The sequence below is a fragment of the Marmota marmota genome, unplaced genomic scaffold (genome assembly GCF_001458135.2).
Source record: "Marmota marmota marmota unplaced genomic scaffold, marMar, whole genome shotgun sequence".
Taxonomy (NCBI): Eukaryota; Metazoa; Chordata; class Mammalia; order Rodentia; family Sciuridae; genus Marmota; species Marmota marmota.
The window spans coordinates 30315219-30335052 of record NW_026000082.1 but is presented as its reverse complement, the minus strand read 5'-3'; the positions used below and the strand labels follow the sequence as shown (position 1 = coordinate 30335052).

Sequence of the window (19834 nt, the reverse complement as noted above, 5' to 3'; positions counted from 1 at the left end):
CTTTTTTTTTTTTTTTTTTGTACCAGGGATTGAACCCAGGGGTGCTTACCCATTGAGTCACGTCCTCAGTTTATTTTTTATTTTTTGAAATAGGGTCTCATTTTGACTCAGGGAGCTTCACTAAATTGGTGAGGCTGGTTTTGAACTTGAGATCCTTCTGTCTCAGCCTCTGGACTCTCTGGGATTACAGGCATGTGCCACTGTACCCAGAATGTCTCCATTTTGGAGAGCCTCTAGACCCTCTGGGATTAAAGGCATGTGCCACTGTACCCAGAAAGTCTCCATTTTGGAGAGCCTCTAGACCCTCTGGGATTACAGGCATGTGCCACTGTACCCAGAAAGTCTCCATTTTGGACCTCAAAGGAGTTCTCTATTTACCAGACCTTAGGTTTTGTTTGATGTATAAACAAAGTAGGACATTAGTAGGTTCTCAATATGTTTCATCACTCCAGCTTTGTTGCCCTGGTACAATCCCTTGGCCCCTCCTGTCACTCTGACCATCCTCTGATATTAAGGATTTTGATTCAATGGTAACATCTCTTAGCCTTATTCCCAGAGTAGGGAGGATATATTCTATAGCACTTTTATTCAAAATAAGGGGTTTGGGGCTGTAGTTGAGTGGTAAAGTGCTTGCCCAGCATCTGTAAGGTCCTGGGTTCCCAGCATGGCAAAAGATAAAAAAATTTAAAAAATTGGGGGACAAAATTAGGAGATAAGTAGATCATACATATAATAAATCTACAATCAACATCTCTATCATCATTTTTGGTTCTTCTAGTTATACTAAGGAATTTATAACATCACAATTTCTTGAGCATAGGCTACTTTTAAGTCCAGGTCTCATCTAACCAACTAGCTAAGAGTCATTCTCAGAACCGAGCACTGTGGTACACACTTGTAGTCCCTAGTGACTTGGGAAGCTGAGGCAGCAAGATCACAAGTTTGAAGCCAACCTCAGCACCTTAGTGAGGCCCTCTCAAAAAATAAAAAGGAATAGAGGTGTAGCTCAGAGTAGAGTACCCCTGGGCTAAATCCCTAGTGCTTCCCCCCAAAAAAGCCATTTTTTGGTGGATAACCCCGATAAATATAAACATACTAAATCCAAAGATCTCCATTACACTACATTGATAAATTCAACCAAAATGAAAATCAATTTATCTTCCTTTCTTCCCTAGCTACCAACTTTAGAATCAGTTCACGACATACTCCCAGGTTCCTGCTGATACAAATTGGCAAAATATTGTAATTCTTTTGTAAATCTTTTCTCACATCAGACTGTCTGCCTTCTAGAAAAACCAGAAATCTGCCAGGCGCTACCAGAGCACATGCCTGTAATTCTAGCAGCTCAGGAGGCTGTGGCAGGAGCATTGTGAGTTCAAAGCCAGCCTCAGAAACTTACTGAGGCTCTAAACAACTGTCTCTAAATAAAATACACAATAGGGCTGGAGATGTGGCTCAGTGGTTGAGTGTCTCTAAGTTCAATGCCATGTAACACCCTCCCCCCAAACAAACAAACAATCAATCAAAACCCAGAAATCCGACTCTAGCTACAAATCTGGTAGTAATGACAGGTAGTGGGTTGGACATGAGAAGTACTGGTATTTTCTTTCAAGGCAACTACCCCAGGGTCTCCAAGCAACAGAACCAGTCACATCAGTGAGGGGAAGAAGACCTGCTTTTGTTGGTTAAGAGAAGCTCTGTGTATGTGGAATTAGTGGTTCAGAGCTCAAATGTCCCCATTTCTCATTTCAGGGTCCCACTTTCCCAAATGATGCCCTAACTTTCACATAAGAGACCTGGTAAATCTCCACCTGATTTCCACATACTTCAGCCTCACAGACACAAGATAAAATTCTCTTGGGGCTCTCCTGTGGTACATGCCTGTAATGCCAGTGACTTGGGAGGCTGATGTAGGAGGATTGAAAGTTCAAAGCAAGCCTCAACCACTTATCAAGGCCCTAAGAAACTTAGCAAGACCATGTCTCAAAAAGCCCCCGAGGCTTACATTTTCTTCCTTTAACATCTCTGGTGTAGTCCCCTAAACCCTCAGTTCTCATGTTATAGTCTGTCATAGCAGCCACTTGATCTGCTAGACTTTTCCACTAAGAGACATTTTTCTTTGGGTGACCACAGATACCAACATTTGCTTATAATTTCATTGTATTCAAAGGCAACAAGATCCTCATTTCCTACAAACCCAACTTAATCATAACTAATCTAAGTAGGTCTGTTGCCTATAGCCATTTTTGAAATAAAAAAAATAGTTGCAGACAAATGTCTACCAATTTTAAGTAGAAAAGGATTCAATATAGGCAAATTAGGTATTTACTGAAGAGTTGGGAAGCCTTGGCAAGAGGGCTGTAGGCTGGGCTTCCAGGAGATTCGTAGAATTGGCCAATGCTGAGAGCTGACTGCTACCTCTGCCACACCAGGGAGATGAGGAATCAGGAGGCCATCACAGGTTGACTACAAAAACACGTTTCACAAGCTGTTACCTGTGAATCAGGATGCCCTTCAACACTGATGAGAGCCATTGATGGGTAGTAGAATACCACTGATGAGACACTAGGTCTGTACACCTTGAAGCCCAAGTAGCTAAAGACAACCCCTAGATGCTCCTCCCTTCCACATCTCATTTGTGCATCCAATGGGCAAAATTTAAGTTACTTTCAGAGTGTTGGCTTCAAGGGAGTCTAAGACCTGAAATTCTTAGCTTGCTAGCAGCCTGCAGTACAAGAGGGTGTGTTAGGTCCGAATGAGAACCCATTTGCTATGGCACAGCTTCTTTCCATTGACCTATCTAAGTAGGACTTGTGAACAGACACATCCTCTCCTAGTTTTAGCCCCTTTGAAAGCTGACTGCAGCGCTCTGTCTAGCTTTGCATATTATTTACCTTCTTGGCCTCAGAGACCCCTTTAGTTTTCTTGTCTTCTATGTCGTTTTGCTAATCTACACAAAATTGCCCCCCAGCTAATCTGCTTCTCTCCCTGCCTTAACCTATTTTGTTCCAGTCACATAGGTCACTATACTGTGTCTTTTAAAAAAGCAAACCAATGATGCTCCACCAAAGGCCTTTGTACTTTATTTCTCATGTCAATTGTACTCTTCCCCTATTCAGTTCGTTTCCTCATTCCGTTCAGATCTCAAGATCTCTGATCAAAGAGGTCTCATTCTGCCCACCTAAAACATCACCTACCACTGTCTTCCCTTTGTTTTACCTCAGCATACCTGTCCTTATTATGTACAATTGACTTCCCCCACTAGAGTATAAATTCCATGGAGACAGGAATTTTGTTTTCCTCATTTCTACATCCCATATCCTGCATAATTATTTCAGAATGAATGAAGGCCATATGAAGAAAAAATTAGCCAGGAGCTATGGGTATGCCTATAATCCCAGTGATTTAGGAGGCTGAAGTAGAAGGATTGAAAGTTCAAATCCAGGCTCAGCAATTTAGCAAGGCCATATGTAACTTAGTGAGACCATGTCTCAAACTAAAAAGGGCTGAGGATGTAGCTCAATGATTAAACACCCCTGGATTTAATCCCCAGTATGAAACAGAGAGAGAGAGAGAGAGAGAGAGAGAGAGAGAGAGAAGAGAAGAGAAGAGGAGAAGAGAAGAGGAGAAGAGAAGAGAGAGAGAAAGAAGAGAGGAGAGGAGAGGGAGGGAGAGAGAAAATGAATATGAATCAAGATGATTCCATTTTCTCAGCAGAGAACTTTCCCAATGCATTACTTATGTTGTCCTCCAGATGGTACTGATGAGCCTTTCTGGGAGATGAGACTGGAGTGTTACAAAGGATTCAAATAGTTTTTCCTACCCCTGGTCTGGAGTTCTGGGCTTCCTTTCTTAGATGATATCCAGAATCTCCTTTAACTTATTTCTATGTATCTCTACAGGAAGAAAAAACATTGGCCTTTACCAACAGTGTTTTCAGTAAACCATCTCACTTAATCTTTACACCCCATAAATCAGGCTTATTATCCCATTGTAGTTAAGTGAAAACAGACTCAAGAGTAGACTGCCCAAGTCCCACAGCATTAAGCAGAGCCCAGATAGGGAACACAGGTTTGGCTGTAAACTACACCCCTCCAACAAACTTCTTTGATTTTATCCAAGTTAACTGTTCTCTTGACGAAGCTTCAAGAGAATTCCAAGTCTTGAATGGAAAATCTGCATTTCAGGTCTCCAGATTGCCCGCCTCTTCTTCCAATAGGTTCCTTTTGTCACACAGGGACACCCTTTAGGGTGCTTTCTTCCAGAGACCTGAAGTCCACTAATGGTATCTTATTTCAGGTGTAAGAAAATGTGCCAAGTTGGAATGTAGTGCCCAACAGCTAAGATGCTGGCTGTTGTTCAGACTCCTCATCCTCAGTGTAGCAAGACAAAGAGCAGGTGCATCTGCAAAGGAAAACAGAAGGCCATCTGGTCTCTAGGGAAAGATGCATTTGATTCTTCCTCTAGGCCCAGGATTAAGGTGACAGAAGTCACCTTAAACACAGTCTTGAGAATTGGGGAATCTGGGGGTACAAGGGAGTAACTTTCTCATACCATCACTGAATTAAGCCAGATCTGGAATCTTGCATTGGGTCTCATGAGTCTTTCATTCAATTTTCTTGCTACTCTCTGTAAGAGCTTTCATTTATAAGGACATTATTCTAGACAGTGTAAAAATTCAAAGTAGTATTAACTTAGTTTAATTCTGATGAATTTGTAGGGTCAGGAAAAGTTAAATATGTTCAGAGGTTTTGAGGGCATGTATCCTCTCTTTTCATTACAAATCTCAGATTTCTTTGTCCCACTTAAACCACATTGGCAAAACTAAGAAAGCCTTTTGGAACAGGGGAACGCACCTGAGAACACAGCCAATGCCTCCATCACTGCTGGTGATTGCGCAAATCAGTACATTTCCTCCTCCAATAGAAATACTGTTCCCAACTTGTGACTCTGCAACGTTCATGGAGACCTCTTGAGACCAACTGGGACTGCCACCCTGTCCTCCTCTGAAGCATAGGACTAACAATGACTATAATGCAGAAAAGGGCAAGTAAAGCTTTAACAGGAAAACTGCAGTTGCCTCTAGATGGCAAACAAAGTTCATTCTAACTATGGCTTTCCTGTCCAGCTAACTCAGCTAAATAACTCTTCAGTCTGACTATACAGTCCAAACTGAGCCTGGCTTTGCTCCCTGTCACCCTTAAAGAGACAGTGGTTTATACTTGACTCCATTGTAGTTGGATTTGAATAGAATCCTTCCCTGGGGTAAGAAAAACTCAGGTCTAGAGATTGTCAAAGATGCAGTGTTTTGTTTCAATCAAACACTTGGCTCTATAGGACTAGCCAAGCCAAGGAAAATGAGATGAGTTGAATTACCACAGAAATCTTTATTAAAATGTGTCCTTCAGTAATACGTTAGCATACATACAATATACACACATACATATGTACACTCTTTGACACACCTCACGGATTGCCAACATCAGTTTAACCAATAAATTAAAACTAAAAAAGAGGGGGAAGGGAGGGGTACTAAGGGCAAAATTTTCATATATTATCTGGTAAGAAATTGCAAATTTCTCAGAATTTCCCTGGGGAAAACCTGACCAGAAAATCTTTGAAATAAAATACATAAATCCCCCCCAACCCCCCCACCAAAAAAATCCAAAAGATGCAGTTACAACAAATGTGCTTCTCAGAACAGGAGCATTCATTTCACTTCATACTCTGGCTTCTGCACCTTCTGGCTTCAAGACAGTCTGTCCCTCGGCTGGGGCACAGAGGTTCATATGGGCACTTGGGCTTGGTGCACCTTGGGCTCTGGGGGTTGAGGGGCAGGCTGCAGTATGGGAGCGGGGAGAGCCGCACTCATCTGAGGTGATGTCTGGCACGTCATCTGACTGTGTGTCAGAGCTCTCCAGATCACTGCGGATGCTCTCTGGCTGGGCCAGGCTGATGTCCCAAGCTTTATTGGCCAGGCAGTCTTTCTGTTCACAGCTTTGGTGTTTGCAGGGGGGATCCTCTTCAATGCCACCACCACCACCGTCACCATCACCATCACCACCACCACCACCACCACCACCACCACCTTCTTCTTCATTTTCTGCCATCTGAGCATGGACATGGAGTGAATCCTCTGTGCTGCTTCCACTCACCAGCTGATACTGGCTTGGTTTGGCCTCAATATCCACTTGGATTTCCATATTGTTGCATTCTCTGTGGAGACAAAATCCACTGTGCTGAGTCATGCATGGGTCATGCTATACCTGTTGATAAAAGCAGTTTGTGGATTCAGGATTAGGAAGTTTAAAAGGATGAGTAAACAGTGGACTTGAGCTTACTTTTTGCTACACAGACAAACACTCTTTTAAACATCTGAAAAAGCTTCCAAAATTCTATTAAGGGTCAGAGCTTCACATTATCTTTCTCAAAACATGAATGTGAAAGATTTATAACTCTTTGCTACTGTGCTGTAATTAGAAGAAGCCAGAATCCCAACAGTAAGGAGTACTGCAATCACACCAAGCCAGATACACTACTCAAAATGAAAGCATATGGGAACCACATCAAGCAAAAGGTGAGCAGAAACCTTAGATTCACAGACATCAATGAACACCAGTCTAGCTCTTTCAGTTCCATGTGAGTAATTACACAGTTTCAGTAGCCAAGGGGAGGGGAGGAGGAGGGAAATGAGAGAAGGAATCTTTAAACATCAAGCCCCAACAAGAAGAATCAAGAGATGCCAACACCCTAGGACCAAGAACTTGGTCAATGAATTCACAGGGCATACTCTACATCCCACTAGATGGTACATAAGAACCCTAACATGAGGCGTTGCACTTCTCGGAAGACCTAGTACTGGGCAAAAAAAATGCAACCTCTCCTGGGCATCTGACTGTTCACATACCTGTCCTGTGGGTTGTAGGAACTGATTATGGAACCGGCCATAGCACGAGTGCTTGCGTTGTCACTAATTGCACCAAGACTGGCTGTGTCTTTGGGGAAAATTTCCTTTTGGACATCGGCTTGGACTTCTAACCTGTGTAAAGAGGGGACGTTCAAGTTAATATGAGACCTGGGTATTCTGAGACAGTCTACTTCCTGGCACACATCTCTTCCATTATTCTCTTGCAAACTGTCTGATCATCTCCAAATTGTCAAATAGATCAAATATGTGCCCGCCCATTTTCCCTCTTAAATATCGTCCCCTCCTTTCTATCCCCACTACTACTACTTTCACACCCCCAACATCTCCTGCTTGGGGATTTACCCCTGGGCTCTCTCTCCAGGAGCACCTAAGTCCAAGTCAGACAACCTCAAGACCAGTGCCAGTGGATGAAGACCTGATCTCTCTAAAATTCCTTAACTCCTGGCTGCCTCCTGCTGAACAGGCATTTATGGTCTTCCTGATCTGTCAGGAAGCCAGTCCCATCTCACTAGAGGCTCAAAATCATAATCACTTTGAGTTCAGATTTTTATACCTCCATAACTCTGCACCTGCTATTCTCTCTCTCTGGAAGTTTCCTTTCCTCTGCAACAAACATATTTGGTCCTTAATAAAGGAAATTCCATTTCCCAATTTTCTCCCAGAAAACCAGTCACTTCCAACTAAGTGCTCCCACAGCAACTACCTACTTATCAATTTCTCTCTCTCTCTCTCTCTCTCTCTCTCTCTCTCTCTCACTCCTCTGGGAGTTTCATAAAAGAAGAGACCACATCTCACTCACACTTTACCCTTTGGGCCTCAAAACATTTAGCAATCAAATCACCCCTGGGTTATAACACTGAAGGACACACAGGAGCCAACCTCCTCCCTTCTGATAGAGCAGCATTTTCCCAATGATGTCTCAGATAGGAACCCATAACTATTTGCCTTCTTGGCTCAAATACCATTTTGTTGCACTCTTGAGTATTTCCTCATAAAGGGTTTCATCGTCAAACCCATCTGACTCATTCACTTCCTATAAAAGAAAGGCTTTCACAGAACTGGAACAGCTGGACTGGCTAAGCTGCAGTTTCAGCAAGTCACTCTCCAATTACATGTGTCTGCTCATTTATAGGGGAGCTGGCTTTAAGAGTACAGCAGTGAATGTTCCAGCATTTGGGGGCAGGATCCCCTAACAAGAGACACCATAGTCACAAGACACAGCGGGATCAACAGCAGCTTCCACCCTACCACCTGCACCTTGGCTCTGCTGCTCCGCCTCAAATACCCTTCAAGGATGTGAAGCGGTCTGGCAAAATGAGGAGAGTGCAAGGGAAGTGCACTCGTCAGAGACATGGGTTCCAGCTTCAGCTCTGCCACAGGCTCGCTCTCTGTGGGCAGTAGCTTTCTCAACGGCCATTTACTTACTTGGTGGCTATGCTAAAATCAACTTGGAAGTTTGTTTTTAAACTCAGTCCATCCCTAGGTCTCATTCCAGGAGACTTTAGTTATTATTCGTGGAAATGGGCCCTAAAATCTATTTTTAAGAGGTTCCCAGGTGATTGACCTACCTGCCATCTGTTGCTTGAATCCTTTTAATAGCCAACAGGCCCTTTGGTCCCACTTTAAACACTTTAGAAATAAGTAGCATAGTATCTGCAAAGGTAGTCCTTTCCTTCTTTGGCTTTTTATACAGCTTTCCTCCTATATTCTATGCATTGCATTCAAATTAGTTTCCCTCTAGCTTCTGCCTAGTCATTTTAATCTTCCTCTTGGCGTGAGTCACAGAAGTCTAATCCCTTCCCCAGCTGAAAGCTTTCAGACATCTGAAAGCGATTAGCTTCCCTACCTCCTTACCCTGCTGTGCTCTACCTGTGCTCCTCCCCAGGCCACTCTTCAGAGAATCAATAAACTGCTTCTTATCTAATATCTGTAAAGTGCCTCTGTATATATTCTGGGTTATCTGAATGTGAAATGATCAAGCAAGTCACAATCTTTTTAAAAGTCATAAAGCTTTACGCATTCTCAACACAAATTCATAGATAGGACAGATATAAGGGTCTTAGTACCAGTTTATGTTGTACATGGTACAACATAAATGCCATTCAACCAAAAGCCAGTAAAATGAGCCAAGGGAGAGCACAACCTCAGGAATTCAATGAAAATGCCCGTTCTTCCATTAAGCAGGAAGCCCAATGTGGTTAGTAGAGGGAGAATATTCTGAATATGGAAGCAGCTACTGTGCAGCATAAAGAACTCTGAAGTTTGCTAAAAGTTGAAAAAAATACCACTGACAATTAAATCAAAGTGACCTGATATATGAAAGATGCATAGTACAGAGAAATGGCTTAATGTATCACTTCTTATAATTCTAACTGTTAGAAATTATCTATTTGCTTACCTGCTGTACTTTCCTTTGCCACTGGAGAGAATGCCACCACTCAGCGTGCCCCCTGAGAGGGCTGCAAAGCTTGCTGTTTCACTGTAAGGGCCTTGCATAACACTGAGTCCATCTGTAGGGCTTCCACTGGTGCTCAACACACTAGTCAGGCCTTCGATGCTGCTTTCCCCAATGCTGGGATTCTTGAGGGCTCGCCAGGCATCTGCCACTGTGGGTGGAACAAAACATCTCAATTCAGGACCGCAAAGCATCAAAACAGTCTAATAGGCATATTCCTAAAATGACTTTTCAGAGTGGAGGATTTTATGTAGAAAAGTACTAAGGTATTCAGTTAATGAAAAGCTACTATGTGCAGCCATTGTACATCATCTATTTTAACATATGTTCATATTTTTTTTTTTTTAAATATTTATTTATTTTTTTTTAGTTATCGGCGGGCACAACATCTTTGTTTGTATGTGGTGCTGAGGATGGAACCCGGGCCGCACGCATGCCAGGCGAGCGCGCTACCGCTTGAGCCACATCCCCAGCCCCATATGTTCATATTTAATCCCCCTAATAGTCAGGCATCGACAGCTCTGACTTTAGTTGAAGAAATTAGAATTTAAAACTAAATAACTTATCCAAGATCACAGTCACACCAAACTACAATTCTAAGTCCAAAATTATTTCCACAACTCTGTAGCTGCCTTAATTAAACTGAAGATTTCAAAATATGTTTAGATCAGTGTGGATTTCAATAGAAAGACTGAATTTACCATTGGTGAACTCTGTGCCCCAGGTTAGTTAAGATGGTGAAGTGGGAACAATGTTCAAGAAGTCAGAAACTTGCTTAGTCCCAGCTCTGCAAAAACTCTTAACAGATACTGAAGTAAAAGCTTAAATATGTTCCCATTTAAAAGGGGATAATAATAGCCCCTGCCCTTCTTCTTCAGAGAGCTGTTGTAAAAAGGAAGATAATAACTATGTAAAGTCCTCTGAAAATTGTAAAGTACTATGCAGACACAAGGCTTTATTATAATCACTCAACCACCAGCATACTTGGAGTTACTTAGAATCCTACTAGTTTGTACCTGCCACACAGAGGCAAGCACCAGAGGAATTAACCTAATAATTCTGGAACAAAGAAATGAAAAGCTAAAAATACATTACCCCCTACAAACCTCATTATCCAAAGTAATCCAATGACAATCTCTGTAGAATGTGCTGAATTTTATTGATTTTTATATTATGTCCCATAAATTTAAATGAAAATAAAAATCTTTCCTTTACCTGTAATTGGACCATCATCTTCATCAAACTCAATTTTTACTCCCTTTCCATTGGCTGTGCTAACTCCACAGCCACCGCCACGACAGAGAGAAATGGGCACAACCCCATAGACATATGCCAGCATAATGGGGACACCAAAACCTAGGGGAAGAAATGAAAACATGTCAGCAGGCCATCAGGCTGCAATTGTCCTAAATTCCCTTTCCCAGTCTTTACATGGACAAACCACTTATAAAGGGCCAAAGAAAGAGTGCACAGTCCCAAAGTGGATGCCTGGTATAATGGAATGATGACCAGACTTGCAAACAGAAAGGTCTGGATTAGCTGGGTATGGTGGTGTATTGCCTGCAATCTCTGTTACTCTGGAGGTTGAGGCAGGAATATCCAAGTTCAAGGTCAGCCATCAAACAGGACCCTGTCTCAAAAAAAAAAAAAAAAAAAAAAAACTAGGGATATAGCTCATTGGTAGAGTGCTACTGGGTTTAATCCCCAGTACCACCAAAAGAGAATAAAAAGGCCTGGATTACAATCTCGACTCCAATTCACTGGCTATCTTACTGTGGATCTGTCCTCTCAGGGAGGAGAGAACATATGTGCAGTGCCTAGCAGAGTAAATATATATTACTTTCATTTCCCTCCTATTCACTGTTTAAGGGCTAACCCAAGAATCAAACATTAAATAAGTGACTACTAGGGTTTAGGGTATCCCAGCAGTGTAAATTACAAAGTCACACTGCTCTGTAAAGTAGAATGGTTTAATTATTAAGAGCACAGGATCTGAAGTAAGACTGCCTTGATTCATACATCTGCAAAGTGACTTTGGCAAAATTACTGCACCTTTCTGTCACAATGGTGGTGCTTTTCTGAGGCTGTAGGATTAAATGAAACAATGTGTGTGAAGCACTCAGAATTATGCTTTACCACCAGCATACTTGGAGTTAGAGAACAATTAGTAGAACTGTTCTATTAAAAAATAGAATCCATTTCTGCTTCTAACGAAGTTCAGAGTTCCTTACACCGCATGACAGCTGCTTCCATACGTAGAATAGTCTTTTGACTTCAAATCCTTCCTCTACTAACCACATTGGGCTTCCTGCCTAATGGAAGAGCAGCATTTTCATTGAATTTCTGAGGCTGTGCTCTCCTTTGACTTTCAGCTGAACAGCATTTATATTGTATCTTATGGCTACCAGTTCTGTGGCCCTTTATATCTGTCTTAGTCTATAAATTTGTGTTAAGAATATGTAGAGCTTTAATTATTATAACTCATGAAATATTAGTTATAGATTATTTTTCTAAATATCTCCAAAAATATTGTGAGACATTAGTCAAAAATAAAACTGATTTACTTTGTGAATCTCATGACAAGTGAAGGAAGAAGAAGATGAAAGGTGAAAAACTAGGTTTAAAATAATATTCTTTAATTCAACTTTTCTGTATGCCACACTGAATTCTAGGCACTAACTTAAGACACATTCTGATAGTTTAGTGTAGCTGAAAAATAATCATAACAACATTGCCTAATAGAGTTAACTATGAATGCAGGTTTGTCATAAAATGTGGTGTCTCCAGGATAAAATGTTTGGCCAGCTGACTAAACTGCTGAGGTCAGAAAGCTAACAGAGGAGTGGGCGTGGTGGCAGGTGCCTATAATCCCAGCGAATGGGAAGGCTGAGGCAGGAGGATTGCAAGTTCAAGGCCAGCAATTGAGCAAGACCGTGTCTCAAGAAAAAAAAAATAAAAAGGGCAGTAGGTATAACTCATCTCCTTAGTGGTAAACAGTATAGCTAACAGAGGAGTTGTGGACCTGATTAGCTTACCAACACTAACTGCTGCAATCACTGGGGATGCAATGACCGACAAAGTCACTCCTCCTGTGATGGCTAAATTCCTCTTGTGTTTGGAGGTTTTCCTTCCCTCATACCTGCTGTGAATCTATAAAAGAGAAAATTCAGGTCAGCAGGTTAGGACACCAATATTTTGCCAGGGGGAAAAAAGAATAAGTGAATATTCATTTACAAGTTATCTATATTAAAATATACCCTTTGCCCCCAAAAATCTTTCTCAAATTTTAACCTAATTTAAGAGTTGGAAAATATAAACTAATATAGAAAAAGTTAATCCAAGAGGAGACAAAATAACTCAGGGGAATAAAGTAAGCAATTCACCTTTAAGTCTCTGAGACAAGCCAAGCCAGGATGTTAATAAGAACTTTGAGATCCCATGGGGGTTTATAAAAATCCATTTAAGAAATTAAAGTTATTTTTATCTAAGAACCAGCTGGTTTCCAGGCAGCTCTGAAATATAAGCTCCTTTCCATTTCCCTCAAACCTTTGCCAACAAAACTAAAGCTGGAACAGGCACAGAACCCAGCATGTCTTACCTTCCTTCCAACGTAAACAGGAATGCCAATGACCATGGCAGGAATGGCAATACCAGCAATGAGAGAAATCCCCACTGGAGCACCAATTAATGTGCCCAGCTGCCAAAGAATTTTCTTCTTCCGACTCCATGGCTTCTTGCCCCAGAATGTACAGCCAGAGGGGCTACAGAAGAAACATGGAGTTAATGTCAATATCACAAACACAGCTTCTTATCAAGAAGGCTTGATAAGAACAATAGCTTTCTTTTCAATAGGAGTGATTTAGTTAAAGGAGAATTCAGGAAACCAATATATTATACAAGAGAGAGAAAGAGGACATGGCTAGACTAGTAGAGCTGTGAGCTCTTTCAATTATTTATTAATTCATTTACTTTGTAAAGGCAGAACTCCAGAAACAAAAGGCCTTTTCTTCTCTCTGTTGAACTCTCTCTTCCCAGACCCATCTTCACTGATCCAGCTTCTTCTTCTTTTTTAAAAAATTTAATTATTTATTTATTTATATAACTGATCCAGCTTCTTGACACTACTTGGGATCCTGCATAGCCTGTGCATTTGATAACTCACCCAAATGCATTGTGTTCTGTAGTTAATTAACATTTTGTGTAGTTTCTTAGCACGTATCCTACCACGCCTAATAGATACTATAAACCATGTTCATCGTTAATGTCAGTTTGATAACTTTGGCTGACTTTTATGCTCAGTCCTTCTATACCTGGTCCTTCTTCTTCATTCCCTTTGTGGTACCTTTTCTTCTTGATATAATAAGCAATTGTGAAAGTAGAAATCATGTCTTAATCACCTGTGTCCCCAGTGACTGTTACAGAGCAAGAATTCAAATGTTCACTAAATTGAAAATTAGGTATTTTCATCTACACAATGAAGTCTGTAAATATTAGCTCCTCTAGGACACTTATTTTAAGATTCACTCAATGCTTTGGGAACTCATTATATGCAAGAAGCTGTAAAGAGATCATAGTTTAGTAAGATTAGACATGTCCATGAAGTGCAAAGTAGTGAAAATATACTGAAAGTGATAAAGGAAAGTCATGAAGAAAGAGGCAGAACCCAATTACTGAGGAGGCTGAGGCAGAAGGGTCACAAGTTCAAGGCCAGCCTGGGCAACTTAGTGAGACCCTGTCTCAAAATAAAAATAAATGAATAAATAAAAAGGGCTGGGGAAGTTGCTCAGTGGTAGAGTGCTTATCTAGTATGCATGAGGCCCTGGGTTCAATCCCCATTACCACAAACAAAGAATGAGGCAGAAAATGGGAAGGTATGATCAATGAAATGGCATTTAAGTGGCTGTTAAAGAATGAATAAGAACTGAGCAAACTGAGACAAAAGGGGAATACTGGGAGGCTGATGTGGTTGGAAAGCATGTCAGGCAAAGAAAACAACAAGTATAGGGACAGGATTCCCAGAAGAGACACAAGGAACAACAAACCCAGATTATCTGGGATATAGCATAACTAGAGGAGTAGATTAGGGCCAGGCTATGGAAAGCTGTTAGAGGGGTAAGACATGATTAGAAGGTTGTCCAGAGGTTGCTGAACTGGAGAAAAATATGATCAGAGATACTTTTTACAGATTCCTCACTCTGTAGTGAGAAGACAACTATGTCTCTTTGACATCCTTTTCTCTAAATAAGTAAGGGAATAAGACTACAAAAGCAATGGACATATTTCCCATCTCACCTGAGGTAATGCAAGTCTGAGATCTCTTTCATACAAAGCCAGCAGAATTCACAGCCACACACTGCACAGGTCATGTGATTACAGCTTCCATCATTCATCTTGATAATGTAAGCACTGCATCGTGGGCATGGCTTGATGTCATCTGCTGGAGTGGGAGTAGGAAGGAAGGATGGGTAGAAAAATACCCACTGTTAAACCTAGTTGACTTCATCATTCCTAATAGTGCACATAGAAATGAAGGGGCAGTCAAGAACTCCTGACTGAGGATTCCAGATTGTGCAACACGCTTTACTGGAAGGTTGGCTATGTCTAGACCTCAGGAATTTTCAGAAAATGAATTCTGTTTCATACTGAGCTGCCTATCCCAGTAATTGGCATCTTATATAGAACTTGAGTCACAGTCTGAACAAGGAGACTTCCCTAGAGAAAGAACAATGGTTCCAAGTAAAACGGAATTTCCACTTGCCAATAGGCTGATGGATTTAAAAGCAGAATCCTATTTCAAAAATAGTCAGTAGTCTAAAATTGACTTTAAATTTGGATAACTGTTAGTTCAAAAAACTAATTTTTCAGATTCAACAAGTATTATTGAGATTTGTGGTCAATATAACCCATAGTTTCTTCCTGTGATACTTTCAAGTTCAAAATCTAAAAATAATTGGATATGCTATATAACATACACCTGGTAATATTTACAGCAAGTTAGGAGCTGTCCTATAAATATGACAATTCAGGAGATTGTGCTATGCCAGAAAAATGAATGGCAAAATCTTTCTTATTAGCCTCTCCCAAATGACATCATTTGGGAGACATAATCCACTGACATTTTAAAATAGGTTTATTCTGACTTGTCAAGGTTGGAACTGAATGTGACATTTTTTTTAAAGGTTCTGGAGATTGAAAATCTTCCTCCTTTTAAGGTTAATGATTAATTCATATTAGTATCATTTCCTTTCCTTAAATCTTTATCTAAAAGCAGTGATATGCTTGAAGCTAGAAAGCAAACAAGTACAGGTTTAACACTAATTAGTGTCTTTCTGCTCACAATGAAATGAAGAATGAGGCAGAACCCTAGAAAAAGTACCTAACTGTTCTCCAATGTGAGACATATCACTAAGAAGGTAGAGGCTTAAGAATTCAATTTTGTGGCTGGGCCTGGTGCTCTAATTCCAGTTATTGGGGAGGCTGAAGCAGGAAGATCACAAGTTAGGTGCCAGCTTGGGCAATTTAGTGAGACCCTGCTTCAAAATAAAAAAAATTAAGGGGCTGGGGATGTGGCTCAAGTGGTAGCGCGCTGCCCTGGCATGCATGAAGCACTGGGTTCGATCCTCAGCACCACATAAAAATAAAGATATTGTGTCCACCTAAAACAAAAAAATAAATATTTTTTAAAAATTAAAACAATTAAAAAGGGCTTGGGAAGTAGTTCATGATTCAGCACTTGCCTAGCAGATATGAGGTCCTGGGTTCAACCTGCATACACACATAAACACATACAATTTTAATTTTGTTGTATTTCAATTTTATGTGCCTAGGATAACCTATAAATGGTCAGAAGAAAAGGTACATATCAAACATAGTAATGAAAGTATAACCATTATACTATCATACCATGCCAGGCATGGTAGGGTGCATATGTAGTCCCAGCAACTTCGGAAGCTAACATGATGTAAGCATGAGAGTTCAAAATCAGCCCTGGAGATCCCAGCTCAAAATAAAAAAGGTGTGTGTGGGGGTGTGTGTGCTGGAGATGGAGCTTAGGGATAGGTAGAGTACTTACCAAACACGCTTGAGGCCATGGGTTTGATCCCCAGCACCGCCAAAAAAAGTATAATCAGGGATGGGGATCTAGCTCAGTTGGTAGAGTGCTTGCCTCGCATGCATAAGGCCCTGGGTTCAATCCCCAGCATCACACACACACACACACACACACACACAAAAAAAAAAGTATAGTCAAATAATAGTTTCTGTTCTCAGATTCCAAGGAATCCTTGAGTTTTATATTAGTAAGATAACTTTTCAAGATTTGGGCTCACTTTATGAGGTATCAAATAAAGAGACAATGAGATAATGCCAACTTATACCTGGTCCAGATTCTTGCCCATAACTGAGACCTGAAGTATGCTTGGTCCGAACTCTCAAAGTCTGTGCCCTCTGCTGCCGGGCCATATCGCAGGTCTGATTTGGATGCCATATCTGCTTGCAGTGGTAGCAGAACTCAGTCTGGCAGCCTTCCCTCTCACAGGTTAGCTTTGGGCAGCTGGCACAGCCATAGGCAATAACAGCATAACTGGTAAGGAAACAGGAAGATATCAGTAAGATTAAAATTGATCTAACAAGACAGACATTATTCATCAGGGCTAACATTGTTTGCCACCACCCCACAGCCACATAAGATGCAAAGAAAACATGCATACATGAGCCTGACCAACTATATAACTAATCCCATATGAGAAAGTAGATTTCTTGATATTCCAAAAATAATTTTCTGAAAAAAATGGGGGTATATATCATATTTAGCCTGAATTCCTAGCCTTTGTTTAAACATAGTTTAAAATGCTTCAGTAGTGGTTTGCCACCCAGTTTCATAAATAAAGAGTACAAAACAATTTCCTTTCCATGGTTTATTATATTTAGAGAGATTAGAGTTTGTTTACAAGAAAAGACAATACTTACAAAATAAAGAACTACAGCAAAAACTAAAGCAAGTATACTTTTTCATTTTAAGTTTTACAATGGAGTTGGTCTGACAACAGCTTGAGAGACAATGGCCCTAGATGGTGAAGTTCTATTGAAAGCTCATTTTATCTTACACCTTTCTTTTTTTTCAATTCCATTCTATACCTTTTAATGTTTTCTTTCTTGATAGCTTCCAAAAGCCAAGAATACTACCACCTCTCTTATAATTAATATAACATAAGGCCATATCTTCCCTCCTCTCTTTTGACATATATGCTTAAAAATGTAATTCAGAAATTATCAGCACTAGCATCAATCGTTTCATGTAATCCATGCTCATTTGCCAAGAATTAGTCTCCCATAAATAATCCACTATATTTACAACTACTAGCCTTTCTGATTAATTCTAAATATGTCAACTAAATTTTCAGACTACCCTAACAATCAGAGACTTTTCTTTAAAAAAGTAATTTAGAGAAACAAATGGAAAGCTGCAAAAGTTTACCACACAGTTTTCAAACAGATAAATAATTGCATGCTTAGCTGTTGCCATCTGTGCTTTGTTGTCCCCTATTCCATCCTCTTCCCAATTTCCAAAGCCCTCAAATAACTTATGTGAATGGCTAATAAGGTTTTCTTGGATTTATTCCAGTTTTCTCATTTATTTGAATGTACATTAGATGTTCATAATACCAACTCAAGTTCTATGGTTCATCATAGATCCTGCAAATGACACTAAAACTATAAATGACCAGTATCTCCTATGTCATATGATACAGGCTGCATTAAAACTTTTCTCAGAAAGAACAAAGTGAGAATAGGTCAATGTGTGAATGCAAATGATTCATATCCTGTGGGAGCTCTGAGCAAATTTACCCCACCTAGCTGCAAAATAGCTACTAAAGATAAACAATATACCTCCTAAAGAAAGTGACTTGCTTGTTATTTTGTGTTAAATGGGAAAAGCAGTAGATGACCTCAGAAGAGTAATAAGCCAAGTTCTGAAGATACACATTAAATTGACTACCAATCAGGAACACTTAAACACTTCATAATCCGATACCATTTTGCAGAGGAGGAGAAAATACTTATTAAAATTCTGTTTGTTTTTGGTGCTAGGGACTGAACTCAGGGCCTCCTGTATATTAACCACACACTCTACCACTGAACTACACCTCCAAATAAGATTCCTTTTTTTATTAAAAAAAATTAAACACAGTTCAAATCAGTATGTCTGGTTCATTTCAGTTCCTTCACTATTAAACCTGGGGGGCAGGGACTGCTTCAGTTTTCTCTGGCTTCCTTTGTCTATGATGACCAAGGTATAAAGGTATCTGCTGCTTTGAACCTTAAACTTCACATTATCCTTGTTTTTCTTAATTTTGACAGACTTGGCATCCTTTTGCCTGGGAGTGGAAAATCCTTGATTTCCTCAATTTTTCAAGGCACAGCAATGAGGCATACTAGGGAGAAGACGTGGACTAACACAGCAAACATGAAAAACCAATTTTAGGTGTGTAATTTGGTTCTAATGAAGTAAAATAACCCCAAACTCCCCAATCTATTATTATGACACAGAATTACTCATGGCATGAGACTTGATATTCTTGTTTTGGGGTGCCTGGTCTGGGCTCTGATTCATTATACATGATACTAAGCTACTTAAAATCTCCAAACCTTAGCTTCTATCCCTCAAATCAAGGTACAGGGAGATAATTCCCACCTTCAAGTGTAGCTGAACATATTCTAAAACTGTATTTGCAATCTTGCCCTGAAAAGTATGGCATGAGAACAGCACAAGCTGGGCATGATGGTATACACCTGCAATCCCAGGTACTAAGAGGCTGAGGAAAGAAAATCATAAGTTTCAGGCTAGTCTGGGCAATTTGGTAACTTCCTTCCCTCAAAATTCAAATTTTAGAAAGGGTTAGAGGTGTAGCTCAGTGGTAGCATGCCCTTGGGTTCAATCCTTCAATTCCAGTTCAATCCCCAGTGCCACACCAAAAAAAAAAGAAAAAAAAAAAAAAAGAGAGAGAGAGAGAGAAGAAAGGAGGAACAGGAAGGTACACGATGAAGCAAAAGTGATGAGGATAGAATGACTGTGCCAAGTACCCTACTGGATCATGGAGCTGTGCTTGGTTTGGCCACTGGATTTGGAAACATGGAAGTCACAGCAGAAAAATCAATGAGTGGTGGGGATAAAAAATTGATGAGATGAAAAGCTGTGCATAGAGAGAACATAGGCAACTATTTTGAATGTTGATATTAGTAAACAAATGGATGGTACAGTAGCTAGCGGAGCCAATTTTTATTGGGTGGCTGCTTTTATAGCATGTTTTCGTGATTGTGAAATAATCCATTAAAGAGTGGAAAACTGATAGGACATGAAAGCAGGCAGGACACAATAAGGAAGATTTTCCTACATAGAAACATGGTGTACCCATCCATATGTCAGGAGGGAAAAGCAAATATCTGAAAAA

General features: G+C 40.3%; 1 protein-coding gene and 1 pseudogene across 3 annotated transcripts; both read right to left on the bottom strand.

The window, feature by feature from the left end:
- Nucleotides 1-5367: 5367 nt before the first annotated feature.
- Nucleotides 5368-17944, bottom strand: Rnf19b (ring finger protein 19B). 3 transcript variants are annotated; one of them, XM_015485307.2, is made up of 8 exons: nt 16760-17460; nt 14676-14820; nt 12982-13144; nt 12419-12533; nt 10599-10739; nt 9327-9534; nt 6908-7039; nt 5368-6216 (listed from the first exon to the last, which is right to left on the bottom strand). In XM_015485307.2, the coding sequence occupies exons 1-8, from the start codon at nt 17088-17090 to the stop codon at nt 5721-5723; spliced, it is 1731 nt and encodes a 576-aa protein (XP_015340793.2). In that variant the 5' UTR covers nt 17091-17460; the 3' UTR covers nt 5368-5720. The 3 variants fall into 3 exon arrangements, with proteins under 3 accessions (XP_015340793.2, XP_015340795.1, XP_048671768.1); XM_015485309.2 differs by having other exon boundaries at nt 14676-14817; nt 16760-17045; XM_048815811.1 differs by lacking the exon at nt 6908-7039 and having other exon boundaries at nt 16760-17944.
- A 139-nt stretch (nt 17945-18083) lies between these two features.
- On the bottom strand, nt 18084-19270 carry LOC125620444 (annotated as a pseudogene).
- Between the last annotated feature and the right edge of the window lie 564 nt (nt 19271-19834).

Excerpts from the sequence above, each read along its gene's own strand:
- Rnf19b (XM_015485307.2), bottom strand. The coding sequence starts at position 17,090 with ATGCATGTTTTCTTTGCATCTTATGTGGCTGTGGGGTGGTGGCAAACA. Across the intron at positions 9,535-10,598 it reads AGATGATGGTCCAATTACAG|TGGCAGATGCCTGGCGAGCC; the intron begins GTAAAGGAAAGA and ends TTCCACCCACAG. Across the intron at positions 7,040-9,326 it reads GGCAAAGGAAAGTACAGCAG|GTTAGAAGTCCAAGCCGATG; the intron begins GTAAGCAAATAG and ends CTCTTTACACAG.